Source organism: Amblyraja radiata, chromosome 20 (assembly GCF_010909765.2).
Source record: "Amblyraja radiata isolate CabotCenter1 chromosome 20, sAmbRad1.1.pri, whole genome shotgun sequence".
NCBI classification, from domain to species: Eukaryota; Metazoa; Chordata; class Chondrichthyes; order Rajiformes; family Rajidae; genus Amblyraja; species Amblyraja radiata.
Window position 1 is genome coordinate 43,335,829 of NC_045975.1, and position 23,025 is coordinate 43,358,853.

The 23,025-nt window shown below is 43.9% G+C and overlaps 1 protein-coding gene across 1 annotated transcript in view; it reads left to right on the top strand.

Moving 5' to 3' along the window:
• LOC116984425 (vitamin D 25-hydroxylase) overlaps nt 1-20,461 on the top strand; it is a 40,519-nt gene extending 20,058 nt beyond the window's left edge. Inside the window, exons 4-6 of the mRNA XM_033038578.1 lie at nt 14,230-14,862; nt 15,767-16,096; nt 20,086-20,461. Coding sequence (XP_032894469.1) covers nt 14,230-14,862; nt 15,767-16,096; nt 20,086-20,261 — 1,139 coding nt within the window. The 3' untranslated portion in view covers nt 20,262-20,461. The remainder of the gene's footprint in view (nt 1-14,229; nt 14,863-15,766; nt 16,097-20,085) is intronic.
• Nucleotides 20,462-23,025: the final 2,564 nt, after the last annotated feature.

Below are 23,025 nucleotides of genomic sequence, written 5' to 3' on the forward strand. Positions count from 1 at the left end.
GGAATCATGAGAATTATAAGGAAGATGAGTAAGTTATAGTTTGGTTAACCCTGGAGCTCACATACTGGGAAGCATGATGGGAAAATGGCCAAGATAAACAGGGTCTGATTAGGAACAGTCATGGATACTATGAGTTTCAAAGTAAAAGAAGTACTGACACTTTTGAAAAATATAAAAGTGGATAAGTCTCCAGGTCCTGACAGGATATTCCCTAGGACATTGAGGGAAGTTAGTGTAGAAATAGCCGGGGCTATGACAGAAATATTTCAAATGTCATTAGAAACGGGAATAGTCCCCGAGGATTGGCGTACTGCGCATGTTGTTCCATTGTTTAAAAAGGGTTCTAAGAGTAAACCTAGCAATTATAGGCCTGTTAGTTTGACTTCAGTGGTGGGAAAATTAATGGAAAAGATACTTAGAGATAATATATATAAGCATCTGGATAAACAGGGTCTGATTAGGAACAGTCAGCATGGATTTGTGCCTGAAAGGTCATGTTTGACTAATTTTCTTGAATTTTTTGAAGAGGTTACTGGGGAAATTGACGAGGGTAAAGCAGTGGATGTTGTCTATATGGACTTTAGTAAGGCCTTTGACAAGGTTCCTCATGGAAGGTTGGTTAAGAAGGTTCAACTGTTGGGTATAAATGCAGGAGTGGCAAGATGGATTCAACAGTGGCTGAATGGGAGAAGCCAGAGGGTAATGGTGGATGGTTGTTTGTCGGGTTGGAGGCAGGTGACTAGTGGGGTGCCTCAGGGATCGGTGTTGGGTCCTTTGTTGTTTGTCATGTACATCAATGATCTGGATGAAGGTGTGGTAAATTGGATTAGTAAGTATGCAGATGATACCAAGATAGGGGGTGTTGTGCATAATGAAGAGGATTTCCAAAGTCTACAGGGTGATTTAGGGCATTTGGAAGAATGGGCTGAAAGATGGCAGATGGAGTTTAATGCTGATAAATGTGAGGTGCTACACCTTGGCAGGACAAATCAAAATAGGACGTACATGGTAAATGGTAGGGAATTGAAGAATACAGTTGAACAGAGGGATCTGGGAATAACCGTGCATAGTTCCTTGAAGGTGGAATCTCATATAGCTAGGGTGGTAAAGAAAGGTTTTGGTATGCTAGCCTTTATAAATCAGAGCATTGAGTATAGAAGCTGGGATGTAATGTTAAAATTGTACAAGGCATTGGTGAGACCAAATCTGGAGTGTGGTGTACAATTTTGGTCGCCCAATTATAGGAAGGATGTCAACAAAATAGAGAGAGTACAGAGGAGATTTACTAGAATGTTGCCTGGGTTTCAACAATTAAGTTACAGAGAAAGGTTGAATAAGTTAGGTCTTTATTCTCTGGAGCGCAGAAGGTTAAGGGGGGACTTGATAGATGTCTTTAAAATGATGAGAGAGATAGACAGAGTTGATGTGGACAAGCTTTTCCCTTTGGGAATAGGGAAGATTCAAACAAGAGGACATGACTTCAGAATTAAGGGACAGAAGTTTAGGGGTAACATGAGGGGGAACTTCTTTACTCAGAGAGTGGTAGCGGTGTGGAATGAGCTTCCAGTGGAAGTGGTGGAGGCAGGTTCGTTGGTGTCATTTAAAAATAAATTGGATAGGCATATGGATGAGAAGGGAATGGAGGGTTATGGTATGAGTGCAGCAGGTGGGACTAAGGGAAAATAATTGTTCGGCACGGACTTGTAGGGCGGAGATGGCCTGTTTCCGTGCTGTAATTGTTATATGGTTATATGGTTATAAGATAGAATGTAGTTAAAAGAGCTAAAGCTGAAACATTCTGCTGAGAAGCAGGCTTCCTTGTCAGTAGGGGAGGAGAGTCCTTTACAGTTCTGTCTATGTTCTTATCAGTTGCAATCTTGCATTACAGCTGCTCTTGGTCAATGTGTTTAGCAGGCAAGTCTCCCAAAGGTTAACAAATGACATATTTTATGAGGGGACTCCATTTGGCAAGTAGAATCTGAACATTTATGATATCTACATCTGAAGAATTGTTTCGGCCCAAAACGTTGCCTATTTCCTTCGCCCCATAGATGCTGCTGGACCCGCTGAGTTTCTCCAGCACTTCTGTCTACCTTCGATTTTCCAGCATCTGCAGTTCCTTCTTAAACACATATGATATCTACATGTTAGATATATGGGAGGGAGATTTCTAAACAACAAGAAACTCAAGATTAAAGTTAACATTGGGGAGACATTGATTAAAAATGGTTTATTTCAACTCCACATTGTGTCATGAGGTTATTAAACTCGTACAGTTATTGTAGGATTTTGAAGCAGCTTGAGCTTGCTCACATTGTTTCCCGATGTACATCGCTCAGGTCTTTATTAAACCGACTTGTTCGATAGACTAACAACTGATCAATGAGCTGTTTTATTTTGTGTCTGAGCCAATCTGAGTAAAGTCAGGTATAGGGCACAGGTAAAACACAAAATCCCCTCCTACGGAGATGATCGCTGGGCAGCGTGGGCTCGGTGGGCCGATTGGCCTGTTTCCACACTGTATCGCTAAAGTGTAAAGTTATCTAGTGGTTTTTAAATGTAGCATTAAAGTGTGTTTATAGCATTAATTGCAATCAACACAATTGAGAATAGGGAAGGAAAGGAATGGAAGACATTTTCATTATTGGCAAATTAGTACTTAGACCAATTACAGGGAAAAAGTGTGGAAATACATATAATTTCAAATATTGAGCCAAAAGCACAGTCTTTAACATCCTTTTCCCTGCAAGGAGACCAACCCCAGCATTTCTATCCATGTATTTATAACTCATCTCCTCCTGGATTTTTCTTGTAAATCCAGTATATTCGAGTAGTAATAGTTTACTGTAATGGGAGAAAGAATCTCGGACCAGAGTTCACACCCTCACGATAAAAGGACGTTCCTTTAGAATGGAGATGAGGTGGGATTCTTCCGCTACATTGTGGTGAATCCGTGGAATTCGTTGCCACAGATGGATGGGGAGGTAAAGTGATTGGATATTTTTAAAGCGGAGATTGATAGGTTCTTGATTAGTAAGGGCATCAAAGGTTATGGGGAGAATAGGGTTGAGAGGGAAAAATAGATGTGCCATCATCAAATGGAGGAACAGGCTCGATGGGCCAAATGGCCTAATTCTGCTATGTTTTATAAATCTGCATGTTATCACATTTTTTCTAAACGGTTATGTCCAGAAATGAGGACAAACTGATGTTTGATTTATGTTCAAAGATAGTTCTGAAAATGAGAGAGGGGAAAGCAGATGTGTAGGAAGGAACTGCAGATGCTGGTTTAAACCGAAGATAGACACAAAATGCTGGAGTAACTCAGGGGGTCAGGCAGCCTCTCTAGAGAAAACGAATCGTCACGATGGTCACGAGACCCTTCCTGAACGTCACCTATTCCTTTTCTCCAGATATGCTGTTTGACCCGCATTTTGTGTCTATGTTTGGAGGGGAAACCAGAATTCAGGAAAAAGGGAGACACTTTAGCAGCACCTGTGTGAGATAATCCTTTGAGTGTACCTCCCTCCAGTGGTACATCAGTGGAACTGCATCGCAATGTACCATTTGTCACAATTTTGGGCCACTGTTTCCTTGAAATGTAATTGCATTGATTAGCTTTTTTCAAACACCATAAAAATTAAACCTGTTAATGTACATGGGATTTATTGATGAAAAGGCTCTGATAATGCTTTTCAATTTTCAGAATATATCTGACTTATTTTCATGCAATTACAGAATAATACATTCTGGAATCAAGGCTATGCTGGCTTTTTGAAACCACAATTAATTTTGGACCCTCTCTGTCAACCGACTGATGTCCCAGTAATGGGCCTGTCCCACTTAGGCGACCTTTTTAGACAACTGCAGGAGACTATGCAGTCGCCACATGGTCGCCACATGTTCGCGGGTGGTTGCCGGAGAGTCGCCTTCACGGTCGTGAGGAATTCCCGTATTCTGGGAACTAGTCGCGGCCTTATTATGGTTGCCGTGAATTGAAAAATTAGCGGCGACTAGAATGAAGCCGCCATGGAGAGTAGCGAGAATTCTTGTGCCGTAGGTGGGTCACCAGGAGGTCCTAGTGGGTTGCTGGGAGGTCGAAGGTTCTTGTAGGTTGTAGCCGGTGCTGACCGGTGAATTTCATTGGCTCGTTGGGACAAAAAGGTAAGCAGTAGTTTTCAGAACCAAGGGTAACCGGCCGGTAATGTGAATGTCCGCCGAACTTCACAGCCGTGTATCTCTGGCTTCTTAAAAGTTGTCTCCACTCCTTCTCCCCCTTCTCCTCCCCCCCTCTTTTAAAGGACTTTTACACTGTGCTTTTGCCGTCTTTTTACCGAGCCAACCTTCCTGTTCATCGCGGTGTGTGTCTGTTTCACCTTAGCTTTGCGCCGTGTGAATTATTTAGACAGCACTCCCCCCGCTTGCACTGTCCCCCGCCTGCATAACGGGCTGGTGAAGAAAGCGATTTGTTTGTGTGTGTGTGACAGGGAAGTCAGTGGAACAACAATGGCAGGTATTTCTTGGAATAATACAGAAGGTGCAGGAGCTGTTCATTCCCAGGAGGAAGAAAGATTCCAAGGGGAGTAAGGGGCGACCCGTGGCTGACAAGGGACGTCAGGGACAGTATAAAAATAAAATAAAAGAAGTACAACGTAGCAAAGATGAGCGGGAAGCAAGAGGATTGGGTAATGTTTAAAGAGCAACGGAAGATAACTAAAAAGATAATACGGGGAGAAAAGATGAGGTACGAAGGTAAGCTAGCCAAGAATATAAAGGAGGATAGTAAAAGCTTCTTTAGGTGTGTGAAGAGGAAAACATTAGTTAAGACCAAATTTGGACCCTTGAAGACCGAAAAAGGTGAATTTATTATGGGGAACAAGGGAATGGCAGATGAGTTGAACAGGTACTTTGGATCCGTCTTCACTAAGGAGGACATAAACAATCTTCCTGATGTACCAGTGGCCAGAGGGTCTGGGGTGACGGAGGAACTGAAGGAAATCCACATTCGGCAGGAAATGGTGTTGGGTAGACTGATGGGACTGAAGGCTGATAAATCCCCAGGGCCTGATGGTCTGCATCCCAGGGTACTTAAGGAAGTGGCTCTAGAAATCGTGGATGCATTGGTGATAATTTTCCAATGTTCTATAGACTCAGGATCAGTTCCTGTGGAATGGAGGGTAGCTAACGTTATCCCACTTTTTAAGAAAGGCGGGAGAGAGAAAACAGGGAATTATAGACCAGTTAGCCTGACATCGGTGGTGGGGAAGATGCTGGAGTCAATTATAAAAGATGAAATAGCCGCACATTTGGATAGCAGTAACAGGATCGGTCCGAGTCAGCATGGATTTACGAAGGGGAAATCATGCTTGACTAATCTGGAATTTTTTGAGGATGTAACTAGAAAAATGGCCAAGAGAGAGCCAGTGGATGTAGTGTACCTGGACTTTCAGAAAGCATTTGATAAGGCCCCACATAGGAGATTAGTGGGCAAAATTAGGGCACATGGTATTGGGGGTAGAGTGCTGACATGGATAGAAAATTGGTTGGCAGACATGAAACAAAGAGTAAGGATTAACGGGTCCCTTTCAGAATGGCAGGAACGCTAGAGGCAGGAAATATGTTCCTGATGTTGGGGGAGTCCAGAACCAGGGGCCACAGTTTAAGAATAAGGGGTAAGCCATTTAGAACGGAGATGAGGAAACACTTTTTCTCACAGAGAGTTGTGAGTCTGTGGAATTCTCTGCCTCAGAGGGGGGTGGAGGCAGGTTCTCTGGATGCTTTCAAGAGAGAGCTAGATAGGGCTCTTAAAGATAGCGGAGTCAGGGGATATGGGGAGAAAGCAGGAACGGGGTACTGATTGGGGATGATCCTGCCATGATCACATTGAATGGAGGTGCTGGCTCGAAGGGAAGAATGGCCTACTCCTGCACCTATTGTCTATTGTCTATTGCCGGTTTTTCAAGCAACTGTCCGCAACTTGAGTCGCTGGCAGTCTGCTGAAAAAGCGCTTAAGTGGGACAGGCCCATAACTGTTTTTTTTCAAGTCTTGATCTGATTCCTTTTATGTTATTAGTAAAACCATATCCCCATGAGCCTATGAGACAATTATACTATAGATGCTTATTTAGACTAGGTTTTTCCTTATAATCTCATATTCTCTTAAATCTATGCCCTCTGGTTATTATCCATTCATTATTTGAAAACATTTATTTTACTTTATACATGATTTCAAATACCTAAAAGACATTTGGACGAGTACATGGATAGAAAAGTTTCAGAGGGATGGGAGCAAATACAGGGAAATTGGACTAATTTACACGGGACATCTTGGTTGGCATGGACAAGTAGGGCCGAAGGGCCTGTGTCCGTGTTGTATGACTATACTACTTTCATTACTCTCGAACATCTTTCTATGGAGAACAACTCTAGCATATCTAGTTTATTCACGTATATTGTAATCTACCATTCTGAGCATCATTCCCGTAAACATGGACACCATCAAGGGTGTCCCCATGGTGCAGAACCTCTTGGGGATTATCAACACTTCCTCGCACACAGATGACTTTTGGCCAGATATCAGTCAAACCCTTCTCAAGTGGGAAAGGGTTTGGGCAAGAGTTACGATGATGTTGTCAGGGCTCGAGGGCCTGAGCTGTAGGGAGAGGTTGGGCAGGCTAGGACTCTATTTCTTGGAGTGCAAGAGGATGTGGAGATGTATGCAGGTGATGTTATGCCAAATCATGGGAGGAATTGATAGGGTGAATACACAGTCTTTTACGCAGAGTAGGGGAATCGAGAACCAAAGGTTCTTAGTTTAAGGTGAGGGGGAAAGATTTAATTGTAACCTAAGGGGTAACATTTTTACACAAAGGGTGGTGGGTGCATGGAACGAGCTGCCAGAGGAAGTAGTTGATGCAGGTACTATCGCAACTTTTAAGAAACATTTAGACAGGCACATACATAGGAAAGGTTTAGAAAGATATGGGCCAAATGTGAGGCATTACTGTAGATGGGACATGTAGGCAGGTTGGGCTAAAGGATCTGTTTCCATTCTGTATGACTCTATAACAATGTCATGGATAGACACATAGCTTAGACAGCTGCTGCTTGGAAAGTCTGATCCACACTCCATCCTGCCCAGGCAGGTCTGGCAGCCGAGGGCTTTGCTCTGGAGATGTTTAATTAGCACTGGACAGTGATGCATTACAATGATGTGAATGAAGTTAAATGTAAATGTTCCCTTTTAAAAGGAGTGTTGCTTAATATGATGGATGGAAACCGTCCACCAAGAGCTACAAGCGATTCATCATCTCCTCCGGATACCCAGTAACAAAGCTGGAACTTTTTGATCTCTGTTTTTGAACAGATGAGAGAAAGAGCAGGGTTGCAAGACAAGATGCATTTACAGGAAGGAAAACTGATAACTTTTTTTTTCTGATACAAAGCTGAAACTCAAGGCAGGGTTTTATGTCAATGAAGACAAGTTAACCACACGTGCTGGAGCAGAGTGGGTTTTTCATTTTCTTGGAATAATGTCTGGCATAGGGATGTTGTACATCGGGATAGGCAGCATCTCTGCAAATTTACAGAAGGCCAATTAACCTACCGGAGCATCGGGGGAAACCCCCGAAGGAAACCCACTTGGTCACAGCGGGGAACGTGCAAACTCCACATAGACAGCACCCGAGGTCAGGATCGAACCCGGGTCCCCGGCTCTACCAGCTGCGCCACTGTGCCGCCAGTATAAGGAAGCGTTGAGGAGTTATTTTCCTTTGCCTGTGGGTAACTTCTGCCCATAACAGAACTCGGCCAGAGCGCCCATCTGAAGAGTGTGGTGTGGTGCACATGAACCGCAGGCCCTCCCCAATGTAGCTGGACTTTAGTGCTGCGATGTGTGTGTGTGCCCGGGAGGGGGGGCTGAGTGTGGAGGATGTGGTGGAGAGAGCTTCCCCAGTGCATTCATTGCCTGTTTGTGGGCACTCCTGAGAAAACAGCCTCCTGAAAGAGATTGGAGAACTGGTGGAGGAAGGAACTGCAGATGCTGGTTTAAACCGAAGACAGACACAAAATGCTGGAGTAACTCAGCGGGACAGGCAGCATCTCTGGAAAGTAGGAATGGGTGACGTTTCGGGATGAGACCTGAAAACGTCACCCATTCCTTCCTGAATTACTCCAGCTTTTGTGTCTATCTATTGGAAAACATCTTAATGGGCTTCCTAGGAGAAAGATTACAATAGAAACATAGAAACATAGAAAATAGGTGCAGGAGGAGGCCATTCGGCCCTTCGAGCCAGCACCGCCATTCATTGTGATCATGGCTGATCATCACCAATCAATAACCCGTGCCTGCCTTCTCCCCATATCCCTGGAGTCCACTAGCCCCCAGAGCTCAATCTAACTCTCTCTTAAATCCATCCAGTGATTTGGCCTCCACTGTCCTATGTGGCAGGGTATTCCACAAATTCACAACTCTCTGGGTGAAAAAGCTTTTTCTCATCTCAGTCCTAAATGTCCTCCCCTTTATTCTAACACTGTGGCCACTGGTTCTGGACTCGCCCAACATTGTGAACATTTTTCCTGCATCTAGCCTGTCCAGTCCTTGGTAACAGCTTTAAAATGCTGCACTGCAAATGGTTGTTGGTCTAAACTTGACACTTCCTGTTTGCACTGTATATTGATTTTAGATAAAATACTACCACTTACGGCTGTGATTTTTGGCCATCTAACAGTCCCCCTCTGCTCATCGGGTGCAGAGGATTCTTCCCTTCAATGAAAAATAAAAGTTTTACTAGTGTTAAAAAAAATGGTGAGAATCTCACTCCTGTCAATCACGTCATGAAGGCCATGCCCCTTCGGGGAGGGATTATAAAACCCGGAAGTGTGGGTGTGGCTCAGTCTCGGCCAGATGGGGGAGGGAGAGGTCACGACTCTGTCTGAGCTGCGAATCAACTGAACACACTGAATGTCTACTGAACTGTGAGTGTGGTGTTTATGTGATGTTTTGTGTGGTTTTATGGTGGTTTCACCCTGCTTGAAATGGTATGAAACTGCATTTGAATGTGGTGGCCTTGCACCTTGCATGAAATGGTATGAAACTGCATTTGAATTTGGTGGCTTTGCACCCTGCCTGAAATGGTATGAAACTGCACTTCAATTTGGTGGCCTTGCACCCTGCTTGAAATGGTATGCAACTGCACTTAAATTTGGTTGTCATGCACCCTGCTTGAAGTGGTAGGAAACTGCACAAGTTTGGTGGCCCTGCACCCTGCTTCAAGTGATATTAAACTGCACTTGAATTCAGTGGCCTTGCACCCTAATTGAAGTGGTGGAAACTGCACTTGAATTTGGTGGCCTTGCACCCTGCTTGAAGTGGTATGAAACTGCAATTGAATTTGGTGGCCTTGCACCCTGCTTGAAATTGTATTTCAAGGAATAGCCATGAGTCATCTGCTCGCCCACCAGACATGAGTGAGCTGCCAGCACATCAGGCTTGAGTGACTGAGCTGTCACCCCAAGAATCCATTTGGCCCACATTGTCCATACTAGCCCTCTGGAAACCAGTCCCTTCAGCCCACAATACCCATACTAGCGCTCCACAAAGCCCCCCCCCCCCCCCCCCCACCCCCTCACACTGGCCACCAATATTGGAATTTGGTGGAGAGGTGAAATATTGCGTTGGGGGACCAGCCCTCCCGTGTGAACATGGGACCCAACGAGTCCCACTTAGTCTAGTAATTTTATATGTTTCTATAAGATCCACCCCTCATCCTTCTAAACTCCAGTGAATACAAGCCTAGTCTTTTCAATCTTTCCTCATATGACAGTCCTGCCATCCCAGGGATCAATCTCGTGAACCTACGCTGCACTGTCTCAATCACAAGGATGTCTTTCCTCAAATAAGGAGACCAAAACTGCACGCAACACTCCAGATGTGGTCTCACCAGAGCCCTATACAACTGCAGAAGAACCTCTCTACTCCTATACTGAAATCCTCGTGTTATGAAGGCCAACATTCCATTACCAATGTATTGACAATGACATCCTAAGGACCAATGAGAACAGATGAACAAAAAATTCATCAGAGAAAGGTCTGAAAGAGGATTAAAAAAAGAGGAATGAAGTGGCAGAGAAATCTAGGAAATAAATCGTAGAACCAGAAAGGCCAGAATTGGGAGGAGCACAGTTTTGGGGCTGGAGGAGATTACAAAGATGGGGAGAATGAAGAATGAATCTTTAGATTCTGGAGTAGTTCCTGAGGACTGGAGGGTAGCTAATGTAACCCCACTTTTTAAAAAGGGAGGGAGAGAGAAAACTGGGAATTACAGACCAGTTAGTCTAACATCGGTGGTGGGGAAAATTCTGGAGTCAGTTATTAAAGATGGGATAGCAGCACATTTGGAAAGTGGTGAATTTATTGGACAAAGTCAGCATGAATTTATGAAAGGTAAATCATGTCTGACGAATCTTATAGAATTTTTCGAGGATGTAACTAGTAGAGTGGATAAGGGAGAACCAGTGAATGTGCTATATCTGGACTTTCAGAAGGCTTTCGACAAGGTCCTACATAAGAGATTAGCATACAAACTTAAAGCACATGGTATTGGGGGTTCAGTATTGATGTGGATAGAAAACTGGCTAGCAGACAGGAAGCAAAGAGTAGGAGTAAACGGGTTCTTTTCAGAATGGCAGGCAGTGACTAGTGGGGTACCGCAAGGATCAGTGCTGGAACCCCAGCTATTTACAATATATATTAATGATCTGGATGAGGGAATTGAATGCAACATCTCCAAGTTTGCGGATGACACGAAGCTGGGGGGCAGTGTTAGCTGTGAGGAGGATGTTAGGAGGATGTTAGGAGGCTGCAAGGTGACTTGGATAGGTTGGGTGAGTGGGCAAAGGCATGGCAGATGCAGTATAATGTGGATAAATGTGAGGTTATCCACTTTGGTGGCAAAAACAGGAAAGTAGACTATTATCTGAATGGTGGCCGATTAGGAAAAGGGGAGATGCAACGAGACCTGGGTGTCATGGTACACCAGTCATTGAAAGTAGGAATGCAGGTGCAGCAGGCAGTAAAGAAAGCAAATGGTATGTTAGCATTCATAGCAAAAGGATTTGAGTATAAGAGCAGGGAGGTTCTACTGCAGTTGTACAGGGTCTTGGTGAGACCACACCTGGAGTATTGCGTACAGTTTTGGTCTCCTAATCTGAGGAAAGACATTCTTGCCATAGAGGGAGTACAGAGAAGGTTCACCAGACTGATTCCTAGGATGTCAGGACTTTCATATGAAGAAAGACTGGATAGACTCAGCTTGTACTCGCTAGAATTTAGAAGATTGAGGGGGGATCGTATAGAAACTTACAAAATTCTTAAGGGGTTGGACAGGCTAGATGCAGGAAGATTGTTCCCGATGTTGGGGAAGTCCAGAACTAGGGGGTCACAGTTTAAGGATAAGAGGGAAGACTTTTAGGACCGAGATGAGGAAATCATTTTTTACACACAGTGTGGTGAATCTGTGGAATTCTCTGCCACAGAAGGTAGTTGAGGCCAGTTCATTGGCTATATTTAAGAGGGAGTTAGATGTGGCCCTTGTGACTAAAGGGATCAGGGGGTATGGAGAGAAGGCAGGGATGGGATACTGAGTTGGATGATCAGCCATGATCATATCGAATGGCGGTGCAGGCTCGAAGGGCCGAATGGCCTACTCCTGCACATATTTTCTATGTTTCTATGAGAGCAGAAGAAAATGAGAAGAAGTGGTGGAAATTTTAAAACCAATTTGATTTTAAAAACCTGATGGTGCATGTGATGAGTGATGGGGCATCAATTGTTGCTCAAATCGCTGAGTTTCTCCAGCAGTTTGTTTCTCCAGATCACAGCATCTATAATCCCTTGCGTCTCCAATCAGGAGACGACTGAATGAAGACACAAAGTACTGGATTAATCAGTGGACCAGGCAGCATCACTGGGGAACATTGATAGGTGGCATTTCGGGTTGGGACCCCTCTTCAAAATATTCTTCAGCTATCCATGTGCTTAGGAGATGCTGCCTGCTGGATGGTGCAAGCTGGAGGGAAATGTGAATTCAGATTCCACCACGGTGATGAGGTTGTATCTGTAAATTTTAAAAATCAGATTAAAAAGCTTATATGAATCTGCCAGTAATTAAAAACTCTCCATAAACTGTTGAAAGCTCTGTGAAACCTTTTGAGTTGTTGTTGGTCTCTGACCTTAGCAGGACTCAGTAAAATCTCTAAACATTTCAGGTACAGCAGGCAGTGAAGAAAACGAATGGCATGTTGGTCTTTATAACAAGAGAAATTGAATATAGGAACAAAGAGGTCCTTCTGCAGTTGTACAGAGCCCTAGTGAGACCACACCTGGAGTATTGTGTGCAGTTTTGGTCCCCTAATTTGAGGAAGGACATCCTGGCTATTGAGGGAGTGCAGCGTAGGTTTACAAGGTTAATTCCCGGGATGGCGGGACTGTCATATGCTGAGAGAATGGAGCATCTGGGCTTGTACACTCTGGAGTTTAGAAGGATGAAAGGGTATCTCATTGAAAAATATAAGATTGTTAAGGGCTTGGACACACTAGAAGCAGGAAACATGTTCCCGATGTTGGGGGAGTCCAGAACCAGGGGCCACAGTTTAAGAATAAGGAGTAAGCCATTTAGAACGGAGACGAGGAAACACTTTTTCTCACAGAGAGTGGTGAGTCTGTGGTATTCACTGCCTCAGAAGGTGGTGGAGGCAGGTTCTCTGGATGCTTTCAAGAGAGAGCTAGATAGGGCTCTTAAAAATAGCCGAGTCAGGGGATATGGGGAGAAGGCAGGAACGGGGTACTGATTGGAGATGATCAGCCATGATCACATTGAATGGCGATGCTAGCTCGAAGGGCCAAATGGCCTACTCCTGCACCTAATGTCTATTGTGTAATACTTAGTTGTGACAATCACCTGCCTGATTTGCCTTTCTATTCACTGGTTGGACTGTTCTTCTTTAAGCATGTCTGGTCTGAATTCATTTATTATGTCATCAGTGAATGGGATAGATCAGATCGCCAATATTTATTTATAAATGCAAGATGTAATTAGTTGATTTCTTCATGTTTCTTCTGTACTGGTTGCTGAATGTTTCCTCCAACTTACCCATGACAAATAGTCCGCACTCGATCTGAAGTGTGATGTGTTAAATTATCTGTGGTGGGGCCAATGAATGTGTTTTCAGTCTCATGCACATACAATACTGATATCACTCATGGCGCAGCAGTGCAGCGGGTGGAACTGTTGCCTCACAGCGCTGGAGTCCCGGGGCCGATCCAGACCCCGGGTTCTGTCTGCGTGGAGTTTGCAGGCTCTCCAGGTGATCACATGGGTTTCCTCAGGGTGCTTCAGTTTTCTCCCACATCCCAAAGATGTGCAGGTTTGCAGGTTAATTGGCCCTCTGTAAATTGCCCCCAGTGTGTAGAGAGTGCATGAGAAAGGGAAATAACAGAGAACTAGCGTGAATGGGACTCGGCTGCTCAACACTTTAACCCCCCCCTCCCATTCCCACACTGACCTATCTGTCCTGGGCCTCCTCCATTGTCAGAGTGAGGCCCAGTGTAAATTGGAGGAACAGCACCTCATATTTCACTTGGGTAGCTTACACCCCAGCGGTATGAATATTGACTTCAAGTAGCCCTTGCTTTCCCTCTCTCTCTCCATCCCCTCCCCCCGTCCCAGTTCTCTGACCAGTCCTACTGGCTCCGACTACATTTTATCTCTGTACCGCCCACTCCCCTGACATCAGTCTGATGGGTCACCCATTCCTTCTCTCCAGAGATGTTGCCTGTCCCGCTGAGTTACTCCAGCAATTTGTGTCTATCATTACCTATCCATGTTCTCTGCAGATACTGTCTGACCCACTGAGTTACTCCAGCACTTTGATATATCTGAGGAAGGATATGCTGGTGCTGGAAAGGGACCAGAGGATGTTTACAAGAATGATTCTAGCAATTATTGGGTTAACATGTGATAGCATTTGACGGCACTGGGCCTGTACTCACTGGAGATTAGAAGGATGAGGGCGGACCTCATTGAAATTTACTGAAGAGTGAAAAGCCTGGGTGGAGAGGAAAGATATATCAGCCATGATTGAATGGCAGAGTAGACTTTATGAGCTAAATGGCCTAATTCTGCTTTTATTACTGATGAACTCTTTGTGTCTTCCATGCTCTCTCCTTAGGACTGTTAAATTCCAAATATGGCCGTGGTTGGACTGATCATCGGAAGGTTGCTGTGAATTGTTTTCGTTGTTTCGGACCAGGTCAAAAGAGCTTTGAAAACAGAATCTCTGCGGAATGCCTGATCTTTTTGGATGCTGTTGACACCTATAAAGGAAAGCCCTTTGAAGCCAAATGCCTTGTAACTAGCGCAGTTTCCAACATCACAAACCTAATCATTTTTGGAGAGCGTTTTACGTACGATGACACAGAGTACCAACATATGATTGAGATATTCAGCGAAAATGTAGAACTGGCTGCCAGTATCTGGGCGTTTCTCTACAATGCCTTCCCTTGGATCGGTCTACTACCATTTGGAAAACATCAGCGGTTGTTCAAAAATGCTGCAGAGGTGTATGACTTTTTGCTCAAGATTATACAACGGTTTTCCCAAAATAGAACCGCCCAGAAGCCCCGGCATCTCATCGATTCATATCTGGATGAATTGGAAAAGAATATTAATGATCCTGAATCTTCCTTTTCAACAGAAAACTTAATTTTTACTGTTGGTGAACTCATTATCGCCGGAACAGAGACTACAACTAACGCACTTAGATGGGCCATTTTGTACATGGCACTGTATCCAAACATTCAAGGTGAGAAACCATCACTCATACATCAGGGATGCTGTCTGTGTGAAGTTTACATGTTCATGTTGTGAGGGTTTCTTCCGTTCCCTCCCACAGCCCAAAGACGTATGTGTTGGTAGATTAATCGGCCTCTGTAAATTGCCCAGTGTGCAGATGATCAGTGGAATATAGGGGGAAGGAGGGGGTGAGAACGGGACGATGAGAATGTGGGAAGATCAAAGAATGCTTGTTGGATTAGTCGAAATGGGAGCAAAGTCTGGGCTAAATGGCAAGTTCCTGCCCTCTAGGACTCCATGGCACTCACCTAAATTACAATAATTAAATATCAAAGCTCACCAGAGTTCATTAAATACTTAGTTGTATTTTTCTCAGTAAATCTTACTTCCTATTACTTCTAGAAGTGAAAACAGCCATGACTATCAGTATTGGGTAACTGTTGACATTCAAGAAATAGATTCTGCATTGAACCAAAGCCAGTGCAAACTTAAAAGGTGCCGACCCAAAACGTCACCATCCAGAGATGCTACCTGACCTGCTCAGTTACTCCAATACTTTTGTGCCCAAAAATCAAGTGCAGAGGGGCAACATTTTCTCAAAGAAGGTGGGAGGTATCTGGCGCGAGCTGCCAGAGGAGATAGTTGAGGCAAGGATAATAACAGGACTTAGAACACAGTTGGATATGTACGTGGATAGGAACATTTTAGAGGGATATGGGCCAAAGGCAGGCAAATGGTCTAGCTTAGATGTGGCATCTTGGTCGGCATGGTCGAGTTGGGCTGAAGGGCCTGTTTCCACGCTGTGGTTCCTACTCCATCCCTTTAGTCCACACAACAATTCAAAAGTGAAATCTCAACTAAAGTACTTTACAAATTATAATATCATGAAGGTTATTATTTCTTTCATTTTGCAGAAAGGGTGCATCAGGAACTTGACACAGTTGTGGGCAAAAAGCATATGCCCTCCATGGAACACAAGCCACAGATGCCATATACAGAGGCAGTATTACACGAAGTTCTGAGATACTGCAACATAGCACCACTTGGTATTTTCCGTGCAACCACCAAGGACACTGTTGTTCGAGGCTATTCCATTCCAAAGGGAACCACAGTTATAACAAATCTCTACTCTGTGCATTTTGATGAAAAATATTGGAATACTCCCGATCTATTTTGTCCCGAGAGATTCCTGGATAAAAACGGGCAGTTTGTGAAGAAAGAGGCATTTGTTCCATTTTCTATTGGTAAGAGACATTGCAATTCCAAACTTTCTCACATCAGCAGAGGCGAGCAACATTGACAGCTACAAAGTTTTAAAAAATGCTAAGTTCATGTCATAGGAGCACAATTAGGCCATTCAGCCCATCGAGTCTACGCCATTTGATCATGGTTGATTTATCTTTCCCTCTCAAACCAATTCTCTGCCTTAACCCCATATCTTTTGACACCCTTAATAATCAGGAATTTGCCCATCTCCGCTTTAAAAATACCCAATGATTTGGCCTCCCCAATACCCAATGAATTCTACAGATACGTCCCCCTCCGACTAAAGAAATTCCTCCTCATTTCCTTTCTAAAAGTACATTCTTTTATTCTGAAACTGTGACCCCTGGTCCTAGACTCTCCCAGTACTGGAAACACCCTCTCCACATACAATACAATACAATTCAATTTATTGTCATTTGGACCCCTTGAGGTCCAAACGAAATGCCGTTTCTGCAGCCATACATTACAAACAAATAGACCCAAGACACAACATAATTTACATAAACATCCATCACATTGCTGTGATGGAAGGCCAAAAAAACTTCTCTCTCCACTGCACTCTCCCCCCCCCCGATGTCAGAGTCAAAGTCAAAGCCCCCGGCGAGCGATGGCGATTGTCCCGTGGCCATTAAAGCCACGCCGGGTGATGCAAGGTCGCACACCGGGTCTTGGTGTTAGAGCCCCCGGCGCGCGCTCGCAGAGACCCGCCGCCATTCCAAGCCGCGCGGGGCGGTGCTGTAAAGCCCCGCTCCAGGTGCGCTTCAACCCCGCAACTCGGGCGGGAGAAGTCGCCGCTGCGGAAGCCCCGAAAAGCGGTCTCCCTCCAGGGACCCGCGGGCTCCCGGTGTTACCGTCCGCCAAACCCGCAGTTGCAGCCACCGAATCTCCGGGGGTCGGGCAGCAGCAGCGTCCACCACCGCTCCACCCGCTCTGGACTCGGCCAGCTCCGCGACGGTGAGGTGAGTAGTCGGCACCAGAGCCCCCGGTCTTCCTGTTGGAGGCCGCTCCTCATTGCAGCCCCAACGACAACGGAGACCCGACAAAGAAAAGGTCGGGTCTCCCGTGCAGGGAGAGATTTAAAAGTTACCCCCAACCCCCCCACACCACCCCCACCCCCCCACACACATACCCCAACAAAAATAACAAAAACTACATAAAAACATAGACATAAAATAATAAAAACGCAGACGGACTGCAGAGGCCGCAGCTGACGAGAGTCGCGCCGCCTACCGGATGGTTACAAGGATGTAACCTCTCTATTCAGGCCTTTCATTATTCGGCAAGTTCAACTGACACACACCAAAGCTGTCATTGGAAGAAAAATACACAAGCATCAGTTGTGGAATAAGAAACTTGTTAGGTCGTGCATTGAGGTAGCTAGCTCTACCGTAGCCCAGTTGTCTTACACATCAATATTTGGGACACCAGTCACTTTATGTTTTTGGTCATGACCTGTTAGGTATTACTGAAAAATAAACATCCAGCAAAACGAGTATAAGATTTGACTGTTACGTTTGAGCAGCTAGGTTGCAGAAGATAAAATGAATTGATGCTGCCTGACCTGCTGAGTTACTCCAGCACCCTGTATCTTTTTCTGTATTTTTAACCAGCATCTGCGGGTTCCTTGATTCTATATAAAATGTTTAGTTTATTGTCACATGTACCGTGAAAAGTTTTTAAACCCCATGAATTGGGGTAGTTTATTGAAGGACTGCAGTGATTTTGTTTTTATGATGGTACAAAGATACAACACCTCGAAAGAAACGAATGTCATTACTTTGTTTACTGGCCACCTGACACATGGTTATTAATCATGTGTTCTGGCACCTTATTATCCACAAACTCTGGAGGACTCTGCCCCTGTAAAGTTGTATGCTAGTCAGTTTTCAGGGCCCTGGACAACAAAAATGATTTAAACATAAAGGAAATACTTATAGGATTCTACAATTTGGAGATGCCTGTCATCATAAGATAGTTAATGTGACTGTTCCCCTGAACTCTGGAATGGTTTCCACTCATATTTTTAAATATAGTAACCTTGATTTCATTATGAATCATTTATTGTCGTAGCCTAAATACAAATGGGCAAATTGTGAAGAAAGGGAAGGATTTATTCCATGGAAAGATGTTACTTGTGGGTCACAAAGTGTGGGGACATCTGCAAGGACTTTGGGACGTACAAAACAGGAGGTGCAAATGTCTTATGTCCTTTAGTTTCATTTATAGATACGGCGCAAAAACAGGCCCTTCGGCCCACCGAGTGCCCCTACCAGCATTCCCATACACTAGCACTATCCTACACACTAGGGAGAATTTACAATTTTAACACCAATTAACCTACAAACCTACATGTCTTTGGAGTGTGGGTGGAAACCGGAGCACCTAGAGAAAACCTACATGGTCACATGGAGAACGTACAAACTCTGTACCTGACAGCGCCCGTAGTCAGGATCGAACCCGGGTCTCTGGAGCTGTAAGGCAGCACCTTTGCTACTGTGCCGTCTTTAACAAACCACATTGAGCAATCAGTAATGTCAAAGTTTTAAGCAGTAAACATGAGTTAGAACAACAAATTCTGTGTGAAATTATACACAGAAAATGATAGAGAGATTGCACAAAGAGAAATAAAGAACAAGCTGGATAAGAAATGGAGTAATTTATTTTCAAATAATAATCTGCAATGATCAAACATCAGAGGAGTGAGACTCCTGGCGTAACGGTTTCATTCTCCATGCTGGAGAGTGTGCAGCACTAATTAAGAGTTACTATACTGTCAAAAGGGTACCTTGTGGCAGGCTAATCCATACGTCCCAATATCAGTAACATTTCACGCTCTGGTTTATATTCAAATGGAGAAATAGAATAAAGATGTGGAAGTACATTTGTGAACAGCTTCTGGATTTGTGATCAACATAAAACACAGAATACAGCACAGGAGCAGGTCCTTCGGCCCACAATGTCTGCACCAAAATTAATGCCAATACTAATCTCCTCGACCTGTAAATGATCCATATTCCACCATTCTTTGCATATCCATGGGCCTACCGAAGTCTCTAAGTGCAACTATTGCACCTGCCTCCATCACCACCCCAGCCAGCACATTCCAGGCACTTACCACCTTTTGTGTGTAAAAACAATTAACATTCCCCCAACCCATCTCCTTTAAACTTCATTCCTCTCACCTTAAACCTATGACCTCTATTCCTTATATTTATACCCTGGGGAAAAAAAAGTATCTGACTGATTACGCTATCTATGCTTGTATATTTCTACTTAACAAAAGTTGGTGCCTGACTCGGTCCCAAGCTACGTCAAGTCAAGTGAGTTTATTGTCATGTGTCCTTGTATAGGACAATGAAATTCTTGCTTTGCTTAAGCACACAGAAAATAGTAGGCATTTACTACAAAACAGATAAATGTGTCCATATACCATGATATAAATATATACACACATGAATAAATAAACTGATAAAGTGCAAATAGCAGAAAGTGGTTATTAATAATCAGAGTTTTGCCTGAGCCAGGTTTAATAGCCTGATGGCTGTGGGGAAGTAGCTATTCCTGAACCTGGTTGTTGCAGTCTTCAGGCTCCTGTACCTTCTACCTGAAGGTAGCAGGGAGATGAGTGTGTGGCCAGGATGGTGTGGGTCTTTGATGATACTGCCAGCCTTTTTGAGGCAGCGACTGCGATAAATCCCCTCGATGGAAGGAAGGTCAGAGCCGATGATGGACTGGGCAGTGTTTACTACTTTTTGTAGTCTGTACAATCAGCACTGCCAACCTCAGCCTTACTTTCACCACAATGTCTGGCATGCAATGTACAAGGATGGGTTTAGTGGGGTATATGAGCAACGTATTGTTAATAACATTGAATATTTTGAAGAGGAAGTAGTGTTAATACACAATTAGACGAGCTTCACTTCTTTAAGAAAATTGGATAATTTGTCTTCAATTTTATATTTTCTAGGTAGAAGACACTGCCTTGGAGAACAGCTTGCAAGAATGGAGTTATTTCTGTTTTTTACCATGCTTTTACAAAGATTTCACATTCATTTCCCACCTGGAACGGTTCCAAATCTGAAACCCAAATTGGGAATGACATTACAGCCTCATCCATACCTTATCTCAGCACAAAGACGTTGAGAAGAGAATATTAAAGTAGTTTGTTATCAATGTAAATATCACCATGGTTGGGAGGGAATTAATCTACAATTAAGAAGCAGGGATAACCACACTCTAATATAATAAAAAGGAACTGCCGATGTTGCTTTATACCAAAGATAGACACTAAATGCTCGAGTAACTCAGCTGATCAGGCAATATCTCAAATCTCTGGAGGAAATGGACAGGTGATGTTTCAGGTTGAAACCCTTCAGACCATTTTATAACCAAATTCTATTTTGTATTGCCTAATATTATGATTAAGCAAAATAAAATAGGACAAAGAAGCTTGAAGGGGAATTCACAGGCTGAGTGAATGGGCAAAACATGCAGATGAATACAACATGGATAAATCATCCATATTGTAGGGCCAAGAGAAAACTAGTTGCAGTGACAGGTGGGGACTTGTTAATGTGCAAGAGATCTGAGTGTACTGAAAGAAACATGCAGATATGGCAAGCATCTGGAAAGCAAATTGTACATTGATGTTTATTGCAAATTATTTTGAGTATAGGAGCAAGAATATCTGAGTATACCTATGCAGTGCCTTGGTAAGCCCACACCTGGGGTATTGTGTGCAGTTTTGTTTTCCGTCACTAAGATAGGATATACTTGCCAGAAATGGCATATGGAAATGGTTCACAATACTGATTGCACACATGACTAGACTGTCACATGAGAAGGATTTGAACAACCAGGCCTGTGTTTGTCACAGTTAAGAATAATTAGAAAGGTGGGGGGGAGGGGGAGCAGAATGGAGCTGGATGTTGACTCCTCTCACTATGTTTCTGGGCCATATTACCTTCCCTGAGTTTAGCATAAGACATGGAGAGTACAGAAGGGTGTCATTCAACTAAAGGCACTTTCTGAAAAATATCCAGTTCATCTTTTTTTACTGTTCTTACTCCAAAGCCCTGAGTTTGTCCTCTTAATTTCCAATTGTTCAATAGTTACTGTTGAATAAGTTACATCAATTTTTCCAAGCTTTGTATTCCAAATCATTAGCAAATTTGCAGATGACACAAAGCTGGGTGGCAGTGTGAACTGTGAGGAGGATGCTATGAGAATGCAGGGTGACTTGGACAGGTTGGGGGAGTGGGCAGATGCATGGCAGATGAAGTTTAATGCGGATAAATGTGAGGTTATCCACTTTGGTAGCAAAAACAGGAAGGCAGATTACTATCTAAATGGCGTCAAGTTGGGAAAATGGGAAGTACAACGGGATCTGGGGGTCCTTGTACATCAGTCTTTGAAAGTAAGCATGCAGGTACATCAGGCAGTGAAGAAAACGAATGGCATGTTGGCCTTTATAACAAGAGGAATCGAATATAGGAGCAAAGAGGTCTTTCTGCAGTTGTACAGATCCCTAGTGAGACCACACCTGGAGTATTGTGTGCAGTTTTGGTCACCTAATTTGAGGAAGGACATCCTTGCTATTGAGGGAGTGCAGCGTAGGTTTACAAGGTTAATTTCATCGAAACATCTAAGATTGTTAAGGGCTTGGACACGCTAGAGGCAGGAAACATGTTCCCGATGTTGGGGGAGACCAGAACCAGGGGGCACAGTTTAAGAATAAGGAGTAAGCCATTTAGAACGGAGACAAGGAAACACTTTTTCTCACAGAGTGGTGAGTCTGTGGAATTCTCTGCTCCAGAGGGCGGTGGAGGCCGGTTCTCTGGATGCTTTCAAGAGAGCTAGATAGGGCTCTTAAAAATAGCGGAGTCAGGGGATATGGGGAGAAGGCAGGAACGGGGTACTGATTGGGGATGATTAGCCATGATCACATTGAATGGCGGTGCTGGCTTGAAGGGCCAAATGGCCTTCTCCTGCACCTATTGTCGATTGTCTAAATCCCGAATATCAAGTGCTTGAAACAATATCTCTTCTTTGTCCACTGTACTCCTTTGTCAATTATCTTAAATGTCTGGCTCTCATTCTTTTTGTCAGCGACAACTTAATTTTTCTCTGTCAAATCTCCGCAAAATTTCCCAATACCTTTGCTGCCAAAGAAAACTGATCGCAAATTCTCCTCATAACCAGTCTCTCACCCTGGATCTCACAGCAACAGAGCTCAATGGACAACATACAAATCAGACGCAACTTGAGACCAGGTTAATAATTCATATGGCGCTAGCATTCCCTCCTTGATTTCCTCTCCTGTGTCTGCATTTATAAACTAAGGATCCTGTGTACTTTTATTTAAAAATACAATTCATTTATTGTTCTTTCAAAGTCACAATAATTTAATGAAAAAGGTTATTCTACAATTTCTTAAACTTTCAAAGACTTGTGTATGCAAAGTGTTTTAAAATTCCATTAACAAACAAGGGTCTGAGCTGTAGGAAGAGGTTGAGCAGGCTGGGTCTCGCAGGATGAACTGATAGAGGTATACAAAATCATGAGTGGGATAGATCGGATAGATGCAGAGTCTCGACCAGAGTAAGGGAATAGAGAATCAGAGGACATAGATTTAAAGTTTGGGGGGGGGGGGTGGAGGGCGAGGGCAGAACCTGAGAGGTACCCTTTTTTACACAAAAGGTAGTGGGTGTATGGAACAAGCTGCCTGAGGAGGTAGTTGCACAACGTTTCGGCAGGTACATGGATAGGACAGGTTTAGAGAGACATGGGCCAAACACAGGTCGGTGGAACAAGTGTAGATGGGACATGTTGGTCAGTGTGGGCAAGTTGGGCCAAAGGCCCCATTTCCACGTTGTTTGACTCTATGACTTGACCTGATGGATAGCAT